The 15,883-nt window shown below is 52.0% G+C and overlaps 1 protein-coding gene across 4 annotated transcripts in view; it reads right to left on the bottom strand.

Moving 5' to 3' along the window:
* MCM9 (minichromosome maintenance 9 homologous recombination repair factor) overlaps nucleotides 1-15,883 on the bottom strand; it is a 907,286-nt gene that overhangs the window by 342,499 nt on the left and 548,904 nt on the right. For 3 of the 4 annotated variants that reach the window (XM_069606612.1, XM_069606614.1, XM_069606613.1), the window contains exon 6: nucleotides 15,086-15,211. In XM_069606612.1, the coding sequence (XP_069462713.1) occupies nucleotides 15,086-15,211 (126 nt within the window). The remainder of the gene's footprint in view (nucleotides 1-15,085; nucleotides 15,212-15,883) is intronic. The other variant, XR_011260482.1, reaches the window with a different exon arrangement.

The raw sequence follows: 15,883 nt of genomic DNA, 5'->3' as shown, positions 1-15,883 counted from the left end.
GATTCCCGGCCTGACGACAGGGAATATTCATGAGCATGTGAATCCATGCCAGACCCCATGCTGGAGAAGTAGTTTTACCCTCATCAAATAAATCTAGAACCACCTCATTGACACATAACTCACAGTCCCTGCATTCAAGAGTCATCGCTGGGGGGGTCTAGTTTTGAAGTTCTAGCACCCACAGCATGGAACTCACTACCTCTCAGCCTAAGAAAAGAACCCTCCCACATGGCCTTCAGAAAGCATTGAAAACTAATCTGTTCAAGTAAACTGTGCACCTGTTGTGGATACTATGTAACAGACAAATACTTAAGCTGCAATCTTGTAATACTGTACCTAAGAATGTATACTGTGCCTAAGTGAATATTCTGTAGCCGCGCCACGATGCCCCAGGGCAGCTGTGCGCGTTATAAATGCAAATAAATAAATACAGTAAGCATCAAATGGTCTGTCAACGTCAGTCATGTTCTCTCTAGCTCACTGTGTTCTTGTCACCGTGACATCTCAAAGCATATCTTGTCTTTCTGTCTGTACATGTGGCCTTCTCTCTCTTACAAAATCCATACCATCCTCCCATCCAGCTGAAACCTTGCTCTCTACCGAAAAGCTCTCTGTGCAAAGCAACACTCGCTGCAGATTCCCTCCCACCTTTTTGCTGTCTGCAAACCCAAGGAGGCCTGATAAACCAGGCTGTCCCTTTCGCTTCTACTAGGGCGAAGGCGACCTAATCTGTTGACATTCTTCGATTCACAGTCTACCATAAACAAATCTCAGCGGAATGAACAGTGGAGCTGCTCTCTGTCTGTGTGTTTAGAATGGCTCAGAATGGCTTCAGAGCTAGTTCCATTCATTCTATAGTGCATTGCACCATTTCACTCAGCCTACGCACTACATAGTGGACTCATGCATATTTCTAAGTGTGCATACATGCGTGTCAAATGCCAACATAACAACATAATATGTCTAAATAAGGCCTTGTATGACAAGCCTATTTCTCTAGCAAAATGCTTACAACATGTGGCATTCAAATGCAACATAGCAATGTGGATATATCTGTCTGAAACTGGCTCATGACAATATATTCAGGCCCAGTATCTTATCTGGACTAACAGATCTTCCTGGGATGAAGCCCATCTGGTCGAGGTGGACCAAGTGTGGCATCAATGGAAGAAGGCGGTTGGTCAGGGTTTTTGCGTATATTTTAGTGTCGCAGTTGATGAGGGTTAGGGGTCTGTATCAGCCGCAGTAATTGCAAAGCTTGTCCGGTTTCAGCATTACCATGATTAGGGCTTCCCTCAAGGATTCTGGAAGAACATGGAGACATAGGGATTCTTCCCAGACCGCGAGGAGTATCGGGGCCAGTGTTGCAGCATATTCTTGATAAAATGCGGCTGTGAGGGCGTCGGGGCCTTGCTTTTGCGTAGGCCAGAGATGACCGCTACAATCTCTTCAAGGGTGATCGGAAGTTCCAGTTCCTCTCTGACTTGGGCACTCAAGTAGGGCAATGGGGTATTCTGGAGGAAAGTTTGGATGCCTTGTTCATCGCTTGGTTTTGATGAAGTATATAAAGTGTGGTAGAATGTGCGGAACACTTCGACCATGTCGGTATCGGACCATTTATTGTCCCCAATTCATGTCCAGGATGCAGTCGACCTGGTCCCTGCCAAGCTCGGATCTGACTACTCTCGCCAGTGTCCTCCTAGGCCTATCGCCTTCACCATACTTCTTGGCTGCTGTCAGGCGAGATAAGTACTGGGTTTCTCTTATGACAATGGCCTTGAACCTATCAAGTTCGGAGTGGATTTGTGCCAGCAGTGCAGGGTCAGATGATCTAGAGTGTTCCTGCTTGAGGTGCTTGAGTAAACTCTCGACTTCTCGAGCTCCCTCCTGATGCATTTAAGGACCCCTGCCGCCCTCGACCTAGCCATGCCTTTGATGTATACTTTGAAGGCTTGCCATCGGACGATGTGGGAAGTATCCTCAACTGTATTGGATTCAGAGAAAGTATCGATATCAGACTTAATGTCCGCCTTGAAAACAATATCAAGCAGTGCCGTGGATTTAGACCTCCAGGGGTGACTTGACGGACCTGCTTTGAATTTCAGGGTGAGTGAGATCGGGGAGTGGTTGGATAGGGCTCAGGGTCCAATGTACACGTCGGACACTTTCCCAAGTAATGAGCTAGAGATGAGGAAGAGATCAATGCGGGACGACATATCGTGAACCGAAGAATAGAAAGTATTCTCCCTCTAGTGGGTGTGTGGTATGCCAGGCGTCCTTAAGGTCAAATGCCTGCATGATGGACAACAGTTGGCGAGCCGCCCGTGTTTGGGGACGAGGGGCTTTGTTTGTCCTGTCTAGTGTGCGGTCCAGGTTGAGATTCATGTCCCCTCCCCATATCAAGGGGAGGCTGAGGTATGTGGCCAGAATGTCACTGAGATGGGCAAATAATTCCAGTGAATCTGTGCTGGGACAGTAGGGGTTTATGAGAATGAGTTCTAGCCCTTCCAAGACACAGTGTATTACAAGGAATCAACAGTCAGGATCCACATGGGTCTGTTTCGCTGCTAATTTCAGGGAGTTGTGGACCAGTACCATGACGCCTCTGGATTGCGTAGAGAAAGAATGAGGTGAAGTATCTATGTCCCCCCCCATGAGGTAGCTATATTGCGGCAGGTGTTTTGGCATGAGTTTCTTGTATGAATAGCATATTGGCTTTCTGCCTATGTGCATGGGAAATTATTTGACAGGACTTGGTGAAGTTCCCCAGGCCCCGGATTTTCCAGCTTAGTATCTTTACCTGTTGTGCCATTGCTCATTCAGTAGATCATGGTTATCACCGTCTGCGTGGGCGGCTACAGTGTAATGTGTGTAAGAATCCGTGTGCCTCTGAACCCAGTCGCCAGTTTTTTAGTAATTTCCTCCAATTATACTGGTGGGTAGGCGCAACAAGCGCTCTGGTTACAACTTATGCAACAGGCATATTGAATAGCCTCGGAGCCGGGTTGCGAACCCTTTTTGGTGTGCCCACATCCCTCCCTCACTGCCTCCTCCAACCCAGCAGTGTAGATCCCTACCATCACTCCAACTATCCCTACATGCCAAAAGGGCATAAGGATTGAGAACAGCATACTTCCAACTAGCAACTGCAAATGAGAACGCCATTGCCGCACAAACATCGACAAAAAGGACCTTACGTCCTAAGCATAGCAAGCGTTCAGGTGGCGAGCTTAATGAAGGTTACAAGAAGCACATAACATTACATGAAATATAGGCATTGATCTTAGCTCAGAGTAAGCAATAGGATGGTCAGTCTTCCTCTGCGGCTCCTCTGGGAGGCTAGGCATCAGGATTTGCGCTTCAATAAATTTCACGGCCTCACGGGGTACCGTGAACAAGTACAGCTTGCCTCGGAACTGTAGTTTGAGGTGGGCTGGGAATAACATTGCGTATTGTACATTATGTTCCCGGAGCATCTTTTTGACTCCAATAAATTGGTGCCGCTTTATCTGTACAGGAATAAAGAAGTCTGGAAATATATGGACAATTTTCGAATGACAGTTCAATATTACCGGTCAACGCATTTTCCGGGACCCTCACTATCCTAACATTATTTCTCTGGGACCGCGATTCAAGGTCATCGCACTTGATTTTGACTTGTTTCAGGTCTCTGGAAAGGGTGGCCACTGTGTCCTGCAGTGAGTGAATATTATCTTCTTTGGTGCCAATTCTGTCCTCTGCCTCGGTTATCCTGGCTCCCTCCTGTGCCAGCTGAGAATGGATCGAGGCAACACTGGCGTTGATGTCGTCCAGTTTTTCATGCAAGCTGCAAAGCCCTTCACCATGGCGTCCATCATGCCCGTGAGGTCCGGGCCAGGCGTGGGTGACGAATGAGAGGTGGATGGATCTGATGATTATTGTCGAGGTTGGTTTGAGTCTTCCCGCAGGGTTGCCTTAGCACATTTGTCAATTGTGCCCGCCTTCTTCCCACCGCCGGACCCTTTGGTGATGGCCGACTGTTATTGAGCTAAGTAGAGGAGACCCTATGGTGTGGGGCCAGTAGATTGGAGTCAGCTGCAGGATCTTGGCAGTTCTGTGACTCAATTGGCACCGAGCATCAGATCCAGACACTAGATGTGGGCTACAGCTCAGGGTGGGAGCAAGGAGGTATTATATCATGGGAGGCCTTGGAGAATTCACATGTGGGGTACACTGCGTCTCCCAGTCCCGTCGTGCAGAGATGTATGTGGCTTTTCTGATGCAGCGGTAGGTCACCCCGGCTGTCGGATCCCACTTGAGGTGCAAGTCTGCTACATGTGTGGGAAGCTCTATATGCCGAGATGGAGTGTAGCCTACGGGATCCCTCTCATCGGCCGGGTTGTAGTGAGGTAAAGGTACCTCTGTGTGCCTCTGGTTGGGGTTCCTTCACAATATGCAATTGTGTTGTACAGTGTAAAGATTGTGGCCTGCAGCCAGGCGTTGGGTTTCACTTTTAGGGTGTTAACTGTGCACTTTGTCAAGGAGCAGCAAGGTGTTCAGCTGGGCCCCCTTTGGAGGAAAACAGGGTCAGGGATAGCAGAGAGGCACCACAGAGTGAGCAGGGAATTCCCCTGGAGGAGCAAAGGCCGATGCTGTGTTAAGAAGGCTGACAGGGTCTTTCTCAGGGTTATGCGACTTAGATGTGGGTTGCAACCCGCTCCCAGGGCGCCCACAACTGGACTGTGTAGAGCTGGCGGCTACAGTGCAGAGATAACCTAGCGGTCTAGGTGGTGGTGCGTCGATGGTTAAGGCGACAAAAGTCGTAAGGGCCAGTTCTCGTACCTGCAACCTATGAAGAGTGGGCCTGGTAGTTTTGTAGCCTCATTTGTAGTGTGGATGGGTATGCCACTAGACCAGTCGTGTTGTTGCAGTTTAGGGGTTCCTCACACCCGAGTTCCCCAAGCATGGAAACAATTGTATCCTGGCGGATACAGACCATCAGTAGTTGAGCGGGTAAAAGGGGTCGGTTGTGGAGGCAAGTACAACATGCAGGGGGTTATGGCGCTGGGTATCAACAGTTGGGGGAGTCTTGGGCAGGGGCTCCACCGCCCGTATGAAGGCCGGGTGATCCAGGGGTCTAGTATATGAGCCAAGCTGTGAGATGTTTGCATGGGCAGGGGGACGGGTTCCGCTTCGCTCCGCCCCAGCAGCAGGTGTCGAGGCATGTGTCTGTGTGCATTGGGTTCCCGAAGCGATGTGGCAAATTTGTAGTCTCGTATCTTCCAGAAGTCATACTGAGTAACTGTGGCCCTGGGCTGCCTCACAGTGTTGCCGTGTCAATGACATGCTCAGAGAGGTCTCAGTCCCTCTCACCCCATGGAGCAGTGATCAGGGTTCAGAATGCCTGATATTGAAGTGCATGATGGGGGCCGGGAAGGCAGCGGGGGCAAGCACCCAGCACCCGGGCAGTCTTGGCGTGGTTGGGACCGCAGGCCTTCCTTTGATGGGCGGGCGAAGGCCCGGTGACCCCCTGGGGGGTTGCAACGTGATCAGTGAGGAGGAAGGAACAAGTTACTTACCTGTAACTTTTGTTCTCCAGAATGGGTCTGGCATGGATTCACATGCTCATGAATATTCCCCGTCGTCAGGCCAGGAATCCTCGGTATAGAAAAAATCAGTATCAGTTTAGTTTCTGATCTGTCTTTCTCAGTAGTAACCAATCACTGGTCTCTAGGTCATACTGCCCCCAGCCAATGACTGCCCTCTCCCTAAGCCCCTCCGCTGGCAGCCATCCTCAGATTTGGTAGCACGTGAAGTGGCAGTATGACCAAGTTTTCTTCCCGTCGCTTGGTCATACTGCCACTTCACGTGCTACCAAATCTGAGGATGGGCGGCAGAGGGGTAGGCGGGAGGGTTCGCATGTGAATCCATGCCAGACCCATGCTGGAGAACAACAGTTACAGGTAAGTAACTTGTTCCTTCTCCAGCATGAATATAAGAATACATAGCAGTATACACATGCACAACCACGGGAGGTGGCACAAGGCTCAATATCAAGCAATGCAACAACTCAACATTAAGCAACTCTTACCTCCTCACCAGGCTCACCGTAGGCGAACAGGTTGCGCAGCACTGCTTGGCCGACTCTGGACTCCTCCCTGGAATCCCAGTCGATGCAGTAGAATCTCGTGAAGGTGTGCGTCGACCTCCACGTAGCAGCCCTGCAGATGTCGAGCAGGGGCACACCAGACAGGAACGCCATAGTAGCAGCGATCGCTCTGGTCGAATGGGCTCTCGGACGGCCGGGCAGAGGTCGGTTTGCCAACCGGTGACAGTGCATGATGCAGCCGGAGAGCCATCTGGAAATGCAAGTCTTCGAGAGAGCCTTCCCTTGATTCACAGGTCCAAAGTTCACAAACAGCTGTGATGTCTTCCGGAAACTCTTCTGGCCGTCCATGTAGAACTTCAGCGCTCTAGCCACATCTAGCGAGTGCAGAGTCCTCTCAGCCGGCGACGAAGGCGACGGGAAGAAAACTGGCAACACCAAGGGCTTGTTGAGGTGGAAGTCCGACGGCACCTTGGGCATGAAGGAGGGGTGCGTCCTCAGCACCACCCACGTGTCGTGAAAAGTCAAGTATGGAGGCTTGCAAGACAGGGCCTGGATCTCTCCCACTCGTCGTGCAGAGGTGATGGCCACGAGGAATGCTGTCTTCCACGACAGAAACTTCAACGGCACTGAATGCATAGGCTCGAATAGGGCCCCCATGAGCCTAGTTAGTACCACGTTGAGCTCCCACGCCGGGGCAGGGGCCTTCAACGGCGGGAATGATCGGAACAGTCCTTTCATAAATTCCTTCACCAGACGATGGGACCACAAGGACGCCCGTCCTCTAGTTCTGGTGTAACGTGAGACGGCAGCCAGATGTACCTTGATGGAGGCGTGAGATAGGCCAGCCTTGGCCAAAGACAGTAGGTACGGCAATACTTGAGGGGCCGTAATCCGCAGAGGGTTAATCTTCTGTGCTCGGCACCAGACAGAGAACCTCTTCCATTTGTGTCCATAGCACTTGAGAGTTGAGGATGCCCTGGCTATTGCAAGAACCTCTCTGCAGACGACCGGGATGTCGTATCCTCCAAACTCTAGTGCTGCAGGAGCCAGGCCTGCAAGTTCAGCGACTCTGGTTCGTGATGAAGAATGGCGCCTCCTTCTCTGGAAAGAAGATCCGCGTCCGTCGGTAGCTCGACTGGTGTGGACGCTGACAAGTCCAGAAGGTCCGGGAACCAGATCTGCCTCGGCCACGCCGGTGCGACGAGGATCATCCTGCACCGGGACCTCTTGAGCTGGTTGACGAGCCGGAGTAGCAACGGCGGGAATGCATAAAGGAATAGGCCGTCCCAGGGGAACGAGAAAGCATCGCCCATGCTCCTCGGTTGAGGGAACCTGCTGGCGAACCTCCGGCACTTGGAGTTTGCCGCCGTCGCGAAGAGATCGATCTGGGGTTCGCCCCATCGTCAGAAGAGTCGGTCCACTTGATCCTGGCGCAGTTCCCACTCGTGGCACGAGCGCAGCTCCCTGCTGAGTGAGTCGGCGATGGTGTTTTTTATCCCTGCCAGATGAAAGGGTACCAGAAACATTCCATGTGCGATGGACCAATGCCACAGATCCTGGGCTTCCTTGGACAGGGCAGGGGATCTGGTTCCACCCTGCTTCCGAATGTAAAACATCGTGGTGGTGTTGTCGGTGAAGATCCTCATCACCTTGTTTTGAGGGATGGAAGGAAGGACCTGAGGGCCCAGAACACTGCGCGGAGCTCCAAGATGTTGATGTGGAGAATCTTCTCCTCCGAGCACCAAAGGCCTCTAGCGTGGAGGCCCCCGGTGTGTGCTCCCCAACCTTCCAGGGAGGCATCCGTCGTCACCGTCACCTGGTGGGCCGGGGCTAGGAAGCCTGTTCCCGCTGTCAGATGAGCGCGGACACCCCACCAATGTATCGCCTGACGGAACGTTTCGTCGAGCGAGATCCTGTCCTCGAAGCTGCCCGTCGTCTGGATCCAATGGGCGTCGAGGAATTCTTGCAAGGGCCGCATCCGAAGTCTGCAATGGGGCACCAGATAAATGCAGGAGGACATCATTCCGAGGAGGGACTTGATAGACCTCACTTTGGCCACGTCCATGGCCAGTAGACGTTGCACCTTTCCTAGGATGGTCCTTATCCTTTCCTCTGACGGTGAGGCCCGCCGCGCCACCGTGTCGAGCTGTGCTCCCAGGAACAGGGCGGCTTGCAACGGGACAAGGTGTGATTTTGGAAAGTTGATGGAGAACCCCAGGTCCGTGAGCAGCTGGACGGACTTCGCAGTGTGTTCCACGGCGAGCTCCCTTGTCCTTGCCCGTATGAGCCAGTCGTCCAGGTAGGGGTAGACGTGGATCCCCTGCAGGCGCAGCCGCGCCGCCACCGGTGCTAGGCACTTGGTGAACACCCTGGGCGCTGATTTTAATCCGAACGGGAGGGCCTTGAACTGGTAGTGCCGCCCTTTGACCACGAACCTGAGGAACTTTCTGTGCCTCTTTAGAATAGGGATGTGGAAGTAAGCATCCTCCAAATCCAACGACGACAGGAAATAGCCCTCCTCCAGCTGTCCCAGCACGTGCTGGAGGGTGACCATCCGGAACTTCTGTGCCTTGATGTATTTGTTTAGTCGTCGCAGGTCCAGGATGGGACGCCATTCTCCTGTCTTCTTCCTCACGAGGAAGTACCTTGAGTAAACTCCGGAGCCCCGAAGCCTCTTCGGGACGAGCTTGATGGCGCCTTTCCTGAGCATCGCCCGTACTTCCAACAGCAGTTGAGGGACGTGATTTTCCTTCCTGGCCACGGGAGGAATGCGGGGGCACCTCTTCTGGAACTCGAGGGCGTGCTCCAGGGCCAGGGCGTCCAGCAGCAAACGGTGGAGATGGACTCCCACACGCCGACGAACTTCGTCAGCCGGCCTCCCACCGGGGTGCTTCGGCGGGGGCCCGACCCGACGGACGGTTCAATCCTGCTTGGAGGCCGCTTTGCCTCCTTGACCACCATGGCGACGACGGCGGGATCCACCTGACTTGCCGCGTCCCCTGTAGGCCTCCTGCGATGAAGACCTTGCTGCTTGACGGTAAGTAGAGGAGCTGCTGCCGGCTCCCTTGGAGGCACCCTGTCTGCCTCCGGAGCTCCGAAAGGACAGCCGTCGCTGTTGGAGCACCCCCAGTGCACGGGCCGTCTCCGTGTCCGTCTTGATCGCCTGAAGGGATTCATCAACCGCCTTGCCGAAAAGGTTGTTCCCATCGAAGGGCATGTCCAAAACCTTGGTCTGAACGTCCTCGCGGAAATCCGTCGCCCTGAGCCATCCTCGTCGTCTCAGGCAAACGCTGTTGCCCAACTGACGGAAACCGGTTTCGGCGATGTCCATAGCCACCGTAATGGTGTGGTTCGAGGCAATCTCACCTTCCTGCAAGATTTCCAGGGCCCCAGCCCTCTTGGCATCCGGAAGGAAGTCCAACAGAGGGGCGATCTTAAACCACAACTCCCTGTCGTAGAGGGCTACGATGGCCAGGGCGTTGGCCGCCTTGATGGTCGTCGCTGCAGATGAGATGACCCGTCGTCCCATCGCGTCCAGTTTCCTACCCTCGCAGTCCGGAGGGGAGGTTGAAGTCGGGGCCGATGCCCCCCCCGCTTTCTTCTTGGCCGCCGCCGAGACGACCGAGTCCGGGGTAAGTTGCGCTCTAAGGCACAAGGGGGCAGCGTCGGGGACCCGGTACTTCTTCTCGTACCGGTCCCTCTTCGCAGGAGCCGTGGCAGGGTTCTTGAGGAGGGCGAGCCCCTCATCCCAGATGTCATCAAGAAGCGGTACGGCGAGGACCGTCTTCTTTTTAGCCTTGCGCCGCTGGTAAAGGAACCCCTCCTTCTTTTCCTCGGGGCAGAGCTGGAAGAGCTCGGATGCCCTGGAGATCATTGCAAGGAAGGATCCAATCTCGTCGGGCGGGGACGCCCGGGCAGGGGGCGACGGGGGACACGTCCCGTCATCGCCTCCGTCGTCATCCATACCCGTCATAGTCGTGTCCATGCCTGTATCATCCCCATGGGTAGTGGACAGGGGGGAAGGCAGAGAAGGCCGCAGAGGCGGGAGAGGAGGCCTAGGGTGCGTCCTCCTCCTCTTAGGCAGTGGGCTCCCCGAAGGTCCTGGCTCCGGATCTTCCGTCAGGTCTGGCTCAGCCTCCTCCGTCGGGGGAAGGGGCAACCTAGTCCTTATCTCCGAGCATAAGGACTGGATGGCTGACAAAATGGCCGCCGAGATGTCCTGCGACGCCGGAAACGACGGGCGCGAGGGCTCTTGAGGAGCCTCGTTTGCGTCACCGTCGCCCTCGTCGGGATCCCTCCCGATGGGCTGTGTCTCCTCCACGACTTGGATGAGCTCCTCTTCAGAGGTTGTGTCCGTATCCACGACGACCACCACCCCCTGCCCCCCCTTTTTCCAACGAGGACTTCGTCGGGGTCTTCTCGATGGGCCTGAAAGACGACTCCCTCCGCGGTGGCAGGGAGACTCTGGTACCTGAGGGCGCCTCCACTGGTGTAGCCTCCACAGGCTGAGCCAGGGCCGCGGCGACATCCTCAAATCGAGGTCCTAGCAGGGTGAATCACGGCCAACGTCACCTTCTGTAAGCCCGGGGCCTTCACCTTCGGGGGAGGGTCCAAGCCTCGCTCCCCCTCTGCCGGAGTCTTCGAGATCGACCGGGGCCTCTCCAGAAGCTTCGCCGGGTTCTCGGACTTCCTCTTACCCGAGCCAGAGCGTTGGCTCGTGGTTGATGGCGCCGGGGAGGGTGCGCCCTGCCTGGCAGCGAAGGAGCCCGACCGTTTGGCGCTCCCGGTGCCCGCGGACTCGCAGTGCTTAGCCTTTTGTTGGGCCCCTGTCGCCGGAGCACCCTCACAGGACTTAGAAGTCCGCTCAGACTTCTTCTTCTTCTCGCCTGGCGGGCTCTTACCTTCCAGCCAGTTGGCGAGACGGAGGTGGCGATCCTTCATGGTCCGCTCCGACATGTTTCCACAAAACGCGCAGTCCTTTTCCTTGTGCGTCTTGTCCTCATGGAGACAGTAGAGGCATAACGAATGCTCGTCCTCCTTGAAAACGTTCTGAAGCTGGCATCCAGGGCAGGTCCTGAATAGCTTCCCGGGCGTCAAGCTCCCTTTCTCCTGGGCCATGACCGGGGTAGGCCTCGGAACTTCTGGAATCCTCCAAAAGCATTGAGGGGCGTAGAAAACTCCGAAACGGATCCCCGTTGATCGGAAGTAGAAACGGTGGAGCTTGAGGCTCTTTTAACCGAAAAAAATGAGAAAATCTCCTGAAAAAAGCGCGAAAACGCAGCAAAAGCTCGAGAGCTAAGCACGAGGACTCCCCACACTTGAACGTGCGGTAAAAATCTGAGGATGGCTGCCAGGGGAGGGGCTTAGGGAGAGGGCAGTCATTGGCTGGGGGCAGTATGACCCTGAGACCAGTGATTGGTTACTACTGAGAAAGACAGATCAGAAACGAAACCGATACTGATTTTTTCTATACCGAGGATTCCCGGCCTGACGACGGGGAATATTCCTGAGCATGTGAATCCATGCCAGACCCCATGCTGGAGAAGAAGGGAGGGCCCTAAAGAGGGGCCGGTGAAGTGGCCTCACCCGGCTGGGGGGTGGGAGGGAGGGCCAGTTCAGTATCTTGATGACCTTAGTTGAATTAGGTTTCCGTGGCGAGGTAAGCCCCGGGAGAGGGGGAGGAAGGCCTGATGGTGAAGCCGGAGCAGTCGAGGTCTGGTTTAGTCAGGCGCTGGTGCGTAGGAGTTCCCTTAGCCGCCCGGGAGGCCCCCGATCCGGTGGTGCATGCCGGGACGTCCCACAGATAGGAGGGGGAACCGAGCCAGGCGTAGGTCACAGGATCTGTACAGGTGGGGCTCTGGCGAATTTGGCTGTGTTTTACTGCACCACAATGATGTTCGCAGCCGGGCCTCAGCAGGCCTCCTCCCCTCTGAGACGCGCATGCAGACCAAACGGCCGGGGCTCGGTGAGGCAGACTCCTCCGTGGTCAAGAGTTGAGTCGATTTTTCCCCAGTGGTTCCGGAACGTATTGTTGGAAATATTTGCTATTTAAGAGCCTGGATCTGCCACGATTCTGTAAAATGTTCTGCTGTGTTGCGGAGCATGAAGCTAAGCTGCCATGCCTGCTGGCTTCTCAACAGCATCCCCTTAAATCCATTTTCAATGCCTCTATTCCTTCTAGCCCCTTGTGAATCTATTTCCTCTTCACTTTCTACTCTTAGCTGGTTCTCTTTCCAGTCTCATCTCAAATGTAACTTTCTATGTCTAGTCTTTAAATCTCTCTATGTCCATATGCACGATTATCTCTCTTCTCTGGTTTCATTCTATATCCCCACTCACACGCTTCATTCTTGTTCTCAATTTTGCTTGGTGGTCCCCCGTCATCACGATTTCATTTTGCTGGCCCCCCTGCATTGGAATGCCCTTCACCTTTCCCTTTGTTCTATCACAGTGTATTCTTTGTTCCCTGACTCTATCAGGTCTTACCCTCCTACTTCACTCTGGTTAATATGGCAGTTTTCTGTTAATTCTTATCCATTCTACTGTTTGATTCCATTTACAGTGCTTTGGTGTAAAGCGCTATATAAAACTCAAAATACAAAAATACTTCGATAAAGTGGGCTACCATAGGGGCTGTGCTGTTCCGGCATCTAATGCGACACCTGTGTTCTATGATTCGCATAGGGAGCGGTCTCATAGTTTGCCCTATTTACCACAAACTGCATGGGTATTGTATACAACATACTGTGTACAATGTTTTGCAATTCGTATGTTGTTTAAGGTGCCATTGGTTGCCACTGATATCAAACAACCATTTTTATGCTGAATTTGCAGATGGAGCATGTGGCACATGGGAAATGTCCTGTCAATGGTCTCAAGTCCCAGCTAGTGGTAGTGGATCTGCTATCTTAGGCTTTGAATGCACAAGCCTGGCGAGCTGCTAAAAATGTTTTGGTCCCGATGAAGGCGGTCCAGTTCTACACACCGCCAAAATGTCTATGTGAATTTTCCCTTGGCATTGACCCTGGATGTACTATGTACTTCTATGCATTCCGAAGACTACTTTGGTTATGCCCTAATTGATCTAGGTCCGTCCTTGGATGTACTTTGTATCCTTAAAACTATTTTGGGTATGCCCCAATTGATTTATGTCTGTTGACTAGATTCATTCTATATATTCCCACAATGTCAATTAATTTTACTGTATGTGTATTTTTATCATGATGTATATCTGTTACCGTTCAAAGCAAATTGTAGGAGGTGCTTTCAACCCTTCTTTTCTTTTTTGTTTGTTTAAAAGAAATACAATTTGTCATGTCTCAATTATGTTTAATTCAGTTAATGATTGGGATAAGTAAATTGTTGTTTTGTTGTAACACAGTAGCAAAGTTACTATTACCCAGGGACTGATTCATTCTTATATGAAACAATTTAATTCAATAAATGTAATTAATTCCTGGTGGAAACCCTTCTTGTTTTGCTATGGATTCTCTCCAGTCCCCACCAGAGATGGAGAAATTCCCTTAGTGTTAAGTTATGTCATCTCGCCATCCACACGAGTCTTAGTTTATGTAGCAGAGGTTCCACCTAACAGCCTTGTAAGGTGGATGACTGCATGGATCCCTCAGTAATCTCAAAACTGACATCTTTCATATTAGCGTGAGAGAAGGTCTCATAAAACATACAAATACCTCAAAACAGACCAGATGATTTGAAGCATCTTTCAGTGGAGGCAAGAAAACAGCAATTTATGGTGATGGTGAGCAACAGGGCTTTATAGCAGCATGTCAATGACTTTGATACCAAAAATGTGACAGCCTACACACGGCATTATTCATAGCATGACATCCCAAGGGCAACCCTGTACTGTAAGACTCCTGTGACAGTGATTTATTTTTATTTGTTTGAACAGTTGTATGGCGCCTATACACAAGTGTTTCCAGGTGCCACAAGAAAAGAAGGGGGTGGCCGGGGGGGGGAGGGGAATGGGATATCATACAAAAAACAACAAGAAAAAGGTCAAGTGCTGTACAGGCCAAGGCGGCCAGTGCAAGAGGAGACAGGAGGGGGGAGGCAGAGTGCAGTGGGTAGGCGGACTGGGTAGGGATAGTCCGGGAAAGGGACTCCAAAGGCAAGTGCTGGGCGAAGGATGCAGGGAGGGACTAGTAGGGGGGTGGTCTGGTCCCTGTATGACTCAGAAAGGGACCAGGCCCCAGCACCAGCGGCAGGTGGAGAGCTTAGCAAGGGAGGGGGAGATAGAAGGCAGAGTAGAAAAAGGAAGGTATTGAGAAGTTTCCGGAACTTAAGAAGATCCGGCTCAAGTCTGATGAGGAGGGGGATCTACCTCCCACTCTCTGCCTGGAGAAACGTCGGACCTGCAGAGAGTTGGAGCCAGAGGAACAAAGGATTCGGGCTGGGCGGTATTCAGGGATGGAGAGCTGGATGTAGAGGTCCCAGGACCCCGACAGCCTTGTGGATGATGCAGAGGGCTTTGAATTTGATCCTTGCAGTCACCGGGAGCCAGTGGAGAGACGTTAGGGCTGGAGAGATGCAGTCCCTGGGCTTGAGTGGTTATTTTTTGTCCTTTCCAATTCCTTTTTTATACCAAACATAACCAGACAAATAAAAGGTGTAGTGAGGTCTGGAAGATTTGGCTTTTGTAGCCAATGAAATTTGCTGTGTTTTGCATAATTGTGGTCCATTACACAAAAGAAAGACCCCCCATCTGTAACTGTGTGTCTGGACATTTGTTTAAAGCATTTGTACTTACCAGATGTTCCATTATCAAATGATAATCATTCACTGGATAGGTTAACATAAAAGACTAACAGTTCAAGCCTTTCTGAGTGCTTTAGCTCCATGTTGGGTATATTTTGAGGGCAAAGAATTTGATAAGAAAAGTAATTAATGAGAAAGCTGCAAGCATAGTCATCAACAGACATATTAATGTGTTTTTTGGGTGGGGAAAAGCGACTGAGAAAGTAACGAGCTACTCACCTCTAACTCGTGTTCCTGCAGCATCAATCCTTTGGACACCACCGGCAAGCACCATTGCCACAGCCAGCTTCACCACAAACATGCCAAACACCTGCGGACACAGGCTGGCCAGGATCTCATTCCTACCTTGGTGAAGGACGAGAAAGAAAATACATTACAGATTGAGTAGCATGCCCTCTTGCCCTTACAGCAATATTATGCCAACTGCTACACAAAGTCGAGAAGGACCACGGGTCCACAGGTCTTCCTCTCGCTGTGCCCTGGATCCACTATTTAGATCTTGTACGTTAGTACGTCATTATAATTGTACTTTTATAACGCGCTTAATACCAACGAGTTATTTCTAAGCGCGCCATCGGGATTCGAACCAAGACAAACGCGTTGCCCCAGAGCTATCCTTTCTCCCCAGACGGAATGAAGAATCAACAATCTGACCAGCAGAACTAAACCAATTAAATTCGTAATCACTCAAATCTAAACATTAAAAAAAAGCAGATGGCTCTTTGTGACAACAGAATCAGCACTATTATTGTTGTTCGTTTATCTAGGTGGTCTAATCTTTCCTAGTTGTCTCCTGGAGGCAACATGGGCCAATAATGAAGAAGCACAGTGGGCCTCATTATGAGTTTGGAGGTAGCCATTCCGTTTTTAGAGGCATGGCTATCCCCAAACTCTGGTCCCGAAAAATGGGAATTACTGGGCCATTCCAACCTTTGCAGGCCTGGTAATTCCCATTCGCGGGACCCGGACTCAGTACATCCCCTTTCCCATTTGAGCTCCCATAGGGCTCAATGGGAA

This window comes from Ambystoma mexicanum, chromosome 4p (genome assembly GCF_040938575.1).
Source record: "Ambystoma mexicanum isolate Mex_15411 chromosome 4p, UKY_AmexF1_1, whole genome shotgun sequence".
Taxonomy (NCBI): domain Eukaryota; kingdom Metazoa; phylum Chordata; class Amphibia; order Caudata; family Ambystomatidae; genus Ambystoma; species Ambystoma mexicanum.
This window is presented reverse-complemented; position numbering and strand designations above follow the sequence as displayed.